Genomic DNA, 6,000 nt, shown 5'->3' with positions numbered 1-6,000 from the left:
CCAAAGATATCGTGTCTTTCATTCTCTGGTGGACACATCATATTATTAGTTGAAGCAACAAATTTAATCCTGAATATTTTGTGTCCATCAGTAGACTTCTTTGATACAACTGGCTTCAATGTTTTGACGACAATACCCCCCTCCAGCTTGTCATCAGGGATAAACAAGCAAGAAAGAGAGTCAGGGAAAACATTCTGAACACTAGGTAAATGGACAACCGTAAAGATGTAATCGAGGATAGTGTCCAACCAGGTAAGCATCATGGGATTTGCAATCTTCTGAGTATGAAGATAAACAGGCGCCTTATAGTCGATATAAAGTCTGAACGGTTTACCCCAAAGATACTGGTGAAACTTCTGGAGAGCATAAACAATGGCCAATAGCTCTCTCTTCATAGTGAAGTAGTTACGTTCGGATTTACTGTACTGAGAGCTCGAGCCATGAAGGAAATGTATTGTGTCCTTTTACCTTGCATCTAAAATAATACAGCACCAATACCACCTTAGAAAAAAAGTATTCCAAAAATATTCGAGTATTCGATTTTTTGAATATTGCAGGTTCGAATATTCACAAACAATTCAAAAAATTGAATATAACAGTCACGAGTATTTAAAAAGTATTCCAAAAAGATTTCTTGATTAAGTTGATTAACGAATGTACGATAACTTGTAATCGATTGGAATTTCTTCCATTTTCTGGGTCCAATAAAGATGTTCCCAAGTACCTGAGCCCTTTGCTCGGCCTACAGGCCCGACAACACACTCGACGCCAACGATCACGAGCTTTGAGCCACCAGACTCAGTCTTGTATGGCCAGCAACAACCATCCACTTTCACCGTCTTGCAGACTTCGACCAATGCAAGCATTTTTTCATGCCCCTGAAAGGTATGGCAAAAAAATAGCTTGAGATCGCTAAAATATTTTCTCTGCGCTTGGCGGATGGAACCGTGCCGAGCACTTCTGTCAGTGTCGACCCAAACATGCAGATAGACGAAGGATTCTCTGGTGTTTCCACCAAAGACCCTCCCGTTGCTAAACAGATAGCTTCCGGTTTCCACGATTTCATGTTCATCGATTTGAATTCCATCGTAAGATTGACATTGCCAGGCCCAAAAGTTACGCAACTGGCTCTTGCACTGCAGTTCGGCAATCGACTGCTGGGCAAACGGACTCCAGATTTCCGGACCATTGGCAACATCAGACAGGGCAATGACATTCCTTTTTCTCGTATTAGAAGTGGGCACATCACTGAGGTCGTTGTCGTTGTCATCATTATCCTCCAGTCTTTTTCTTCCTCTGACAGCAGAAAGCTCGACAAATACATTACCAGCATTCACTCCTGTATGTCTCTTGGAATGGATTCTTCGTTTCAATTCACCGATAGCTCGTTCCATCGCGAAAGCCGCCATAAAAGGCAAAGGTCCAAGTCTTTCAATGATCTTGTATAAGTGACTCAAGTAATATTGATTTACCGTGAACACAGCAGCAGCAATTTTCTTTAAGCGCACTTGTTCATGCAGCTATGCAGTCCATGAAAAGACAGTGACTTTCAATGACCTGATTTGGTTTACTGAGAGTTCACGACTAAGCGCGTAGCAGTAGATCTCGCTCAGATCAATGATGGCTTTCCGTACACCAGGGTCTGTGTAGAATTCAAGTACAATAGTTGGAACGAAAAATCGCACAAAGTGAATCCAATCCACTGCACGGTAGAAGCCACTTTGAGTTGCTACATCGCCACAGTCACCGGCAAAAGAAGATGGTATCAGACTTCTCGAGGCTGCAATTCTGGCTCCAATCAATTGGCGATTTTTGGGCAACAGATAGAAGGGATTTGCGGATTCGCCATAGTCACCAAGGATAAGTCGCCAGAGCTGCTTACCAATCCCGGGACCGAGCAGGTGCATAGGGTCAACCAGAAAAAAAGTTGCACCATGGAATGATGACAATGTTACAAATGGGCTTGCCTTCTGTTGACCAAGGCATTGATCGGAGATTTGAAATGTTTGTGAGAGACGAATGCTTGCTTTGGGCTGGTGATCAGCTTGAGCTTCATCTCTTCCATTCTAACAAGCAGTTATATCTCCATTCATGCGAATCTATATTTATGACCTTACTTTAAAAACGGGTGGAAATGTCATGCGATTCTCTTATATACCCCACGGATAGTGCAGAATCGGCAACCATGATAATGGTTATGACCAGCATGCCCACACATCTTGGCAACCGCAGGAATATCTCCACCAACAAACATAAGATGTCCTTTCACTTTGAGTGTATCGCTTCCTATCCGTACAATCATGCCACTCTCAGAAAGTTCGTGCACTTCAGTAAGAAATGGTTCCAAAAAGCTAAAGATGTCTGCAGGCTTATTAGGACCAGATGTAACGCAGACTTGAAGCATGTACTTGTCTTCTGTACGTTTCTTGGGAGGAAGATTGAGTAAAACTATGTGCACAATTGTCATGGAATACTGTCCACGCTTGAACGGCTGAAAGTCGTCTGTATACAGTCCAAGCGCCAGATCCAGTTCGTTTTCAAACATCAAGTTCTTCATCTCCTTGTATACATTTTCATCAAAAATATCTTTCATCACGGATGGCGATGACTCTCTGCTAGATCTGTACCAAAGCAAATTATGCGTTTAATCATCACTGATCAAAAGTGCAAGCTGCTCTTTCAAGGACAATTGCTGCATTGTCATTGCTGGAGTGCACAAATCAGCTTTGAACCGGGGTTCCTGACAGTGCGTACACGCAAGACTGTCCTCACCAGCCTGATACATCTTGCAGCCATTGCGGCAGACGTCATATATCTTCGGCTGGATAGGATATGAACGCCGAAGAGCATTTCGTGAACAATGGTAGCTTAACAGCAGTGAGAGCAGACCATCCGTATAATTGTTGATGATTTTCACCATCCGTCCAAAAAATTCTCTGGAGGCTCCGAACTCCACAGTCAGCGTATAAAGATCAATGCTAGCTTTGACATTGTCTTCTTCAGGGATGAGCACGTTGTGCATGTCATATACCTTAGCATCATTGGCATTTCTACTTTTATATAAACACATTAGCACTGACTCTATCGGAGAAAAAATAAGATTTACATTGCTTCTGGCACCATCTCGATCCCAAATGCTTCATGCTCTTCCACTACCGTATCATAGACCAACTCCTCGTCCAAATCCATGTAGTCCTCTTGATCAATTGCTTCCATGTGATATGCAGGACCAGTCTCCTATGTAAAGATAGTTTAAGCATTTGATGTTGTTTCTATCACGAAGAATATTAAAGTTATCATTGACGACAATGCCAATACTTATGTTAATGGGCGCAAGATTGACAGCATCATTGTGGAGGTTACTTTCAACGTTGCCATTAGTTGCACTAGGCTAACAAAAAGAAGTCTATTAGATTGGTGTCACTGCTTAGTAACGCCGAGATGGGCTTATTACTTGGCGCATACAACGGCCACCTAGTTCTGGTACGGCCAAGAGCTCTCCAGCTGGGATTGTTGCACGCAATAAGTCGATTTTTTTTGGAATACAATTATCATAGTGGATGTTCAAATGGTCTGAAGAGCCTTTGATGTAACGGCGGCAGATGATGCATACAGTAATTTCATTTCAATTCTTTTTGACATGACGTGAAATGAATAAAAGGGGTAAAGGGTGCTGAGATCGATTTTGCGTTGAAAAAAACTTTTGCGCCCTGGTTGTTTACTTTTTCTCTTTCTCTCTTCTTTATTCGTTTTTCAATGTCACAAAGTCAAGATACTGCGACCCAGCTATTCACCACCTTCATTGGAATAGTTTCTAAGTTCAAAGCTCTGGTGAAGAGTGAGTCTTCCTCAACAGATGCGAAAATAGATACTGTAGTTTGTGCGCTGCAGTCGACGAGTTGAAAGACACAGTTGCAGCAATGAACTCCAAACTTGACGAGTTCAATACCTGACTCCAAAGGGAGGTGGAGTCGCGAAACGACATCTTGCACGTACTCCCATTGTACCAGCACGTCGGTGGTGAGTCGAGTCCGTTCGCGGACATGCCGATCAGACGCACGGTACAGCATCTCCAAGATGCTTCTGGTGCACCCAGAAAGTGGAGCTGGGAGCTCTTCAAGATCTTGGGGTGCGACGTCCTCAAGGAAAGGTGGGAAGACTGCCTCCTGACCACCTTTAAAAAGAACGTAAAAGTGTTTATGAAGAGGCTGGTTTGGGACCTCCGGTGAGGCATTTGTTACCCGCAATGGCAACATGGTCAGATCTTCCCTCCCAGATCCAGAACGAAGCTGTGCTGTTGTTGGAGGGAGGAGTAGGTGTGGATTTCCCGTTGAAAGCTTGTGTGGGCAACTGGGGCGCGCGCCTTCTGATGGTTCACGCATTCCAAAAATGCAAAGTGAAAGGTAAGCTTGCAAATGGGCTGTTGCTAACCTGTGTCAGGTATTAAATCTTGTTATTAGAAGCCGTGGAACCTGAAGAAGGTGACGCCAGGTATGTTATAATGCGATAAATGTCTTTGATGTTTTATGAACTAATGAAGAGCTACTTCAACGGATTCTACAGAATCAATGCTTCAGCTGAGGGAAGATACGTTTTACTCCGTGTGTTCTTGTATAGATGAAGGCCTGTCGAAGCTGGTTCACTTACATCTCACAGCTAACTAATCACATTCTCTTATGATGCAGCATTTGCGACAAAGAAGTCTTGGCGCAGGACGAGCAGGTGGCCGTTTCTGCTGAAGTTCACGCTCTCACCAACGAGGTGAGCACATCACCTTTGTGCACAGCTGTGCGAATGGGCTTTGACACTCACCTGTCCAGCAATGAGGACAACGAATTTGCCGGTGCTAAAGCTTTGCCAGGTAGGAGTAATGATAGTAGCAGCATCGAACCAAACAGTGTAGCAAAAACATTAGGTTCATCTTGCCAGAGTTGACTTCCTTGACAAATCATCTAACATCTTTCTGAAGGCAAGAAACGTAGTTGCTCAGCGAAAGCTAGCAATTCCCGTAGTCTGTCCAAAGCTGCAACTACGAAGAGAGTCAAGAAGACTTTGAAAAATAGGAAATCTCTTGAATAATCCTATTAATTTATTTAATAAACCAAATTATAAAAACCATTCGTGCGTGCTATTGCTATTTGAATAAAAAAAAATGGAAGTGAGGTTCCAACCAATAACAATGCCGATTGGAAGCCAATCAGAGAGACCCAACATGTTCCGAGATTCAGAAAATACTCTAAAAGTATTCAAAATTATTCAATCAGATACTCGAAAAATAATTGGAAAATCCCTGATTTTTTACAAATTTGAGTATCCAAATATCCGAATATTTTCGGAGTACTTTCCGAATATTTTTTTCCTAAGGTGCATGGTTCTTCGACTGCTGCGCTCAAACGCCATTGGAGGATTGTCAAAAGGAACTGGAATAGTTACTTATTTAGTTGGGTACTCAGCAACATCCTGCAGACAAAGCAGGTGCTGTTAGAGACGAGGCCCACAAACTCTTGGTAGAGAGAGAGTCTTTCTGTCAACTCCTGGCCAGTTATGACGTTCCGGATATGAGGAATCCGCTCCAGTCCTCTGCTTGGGAGAGTAAGATTGGGGATTCTTATCCTATGAAGGGTATCAAGGGCCCTAAAATTACTGCTAGGGACATTCCTTTGTTCTGATGGCGTGGTTGTCCCTGGACCTTGAATAAGAACAGAGATGTTTTCACTTCGGTGGAGCATTTCTGCGCCAATTTCCGTCACCTGTTGGTTCAAGCCAATTATGAGCTTGACCAGCATTGGGAAGAATGGTTTATGTTTGCGCTTCTGGACCAAGCAGATGATTGGTTCAACACAAATGTGGCGAACCATGGTTTGGGATGGGAACAGGCATGCGTTCTCTTTAAAGAACGTTATGAAAATCCCGACCATTATAACAAAGCGGTGAAGAAAATTGTCATTATGAAAATGAATGGGAGCGAATCCCTTACTCGTTTTGGTGAGCGCTTTTTGC

The 6,000-nt window shown here is 43.1% G+C and overlaps 2 protein-coding genes across 2 annotated transcripts; one reads left to right on the top strand and one right to left on the bottom strand.

Moving 5' to 3' along the window:
- Positions 1-1,520: 1,520 nt before the first annotated feature.
- Positions 1,521-2,404, bottom strand: BYT42DRAFT_498503 (uncharacterized protein; the record flags this gene model as incomplete). Its single annotated transcript, XM_051564567.1, has 2 exons — positions 1,521-2,066; positions 2,159-2,404. The coding sequence occupies 2 exons, from the start codon at positions 2,402-2,404 to the stop codon at positions 1,521-1,523; spliced, it is 792 nt and encodes a 263-aa protein (XP_051422702.1).
- A 1,323-nt stretch (positions 2,405-3,727) lies between these two features.
- BYT42DRAFT_575142 (uncharacterized protein) lies at positions 3,728-5,118 on the top strand. The gene is given in 6 exon segments (XM_051568934.1): positions 3,728-3,880; positions 3,892-3,940; positions 3,962-4,195; positions 4,231-4,403; positions 4,461-4,491; positions 4,543-5,118. 6 exon segments carry the CDS (start codon positions 3,757-3,759, stop codon positions 4,619-4,621), a joined length of 690 nt encoding a protein of 229 aa, XP_051422701.1. The 5' UTR covers positions 3,728-3,756; the 3' UTR covers positions 4,622-5,118.
- The last annotated feature ends 882 nt before the right edge of the window (positions 5,119-6,000 follow it).

Source organism: Radiomyces spectabilis, assembly GCF_025331425.1.
Source record: "Radiomyces spectabilis strain NRRL 2753 chromosome Unknown BYT42scaffold_8, whole genome shotgun sequence".
NCBI lineage: Eukaryota > Fungi > Mucoromycota > Mucoromycetes > Mucorales > Radiomycetaceae > Radiomyces > Radiomyces spectabilis.
This window is presented reverse-complemented; position numbering and strand designations above follow the sequence as displayed.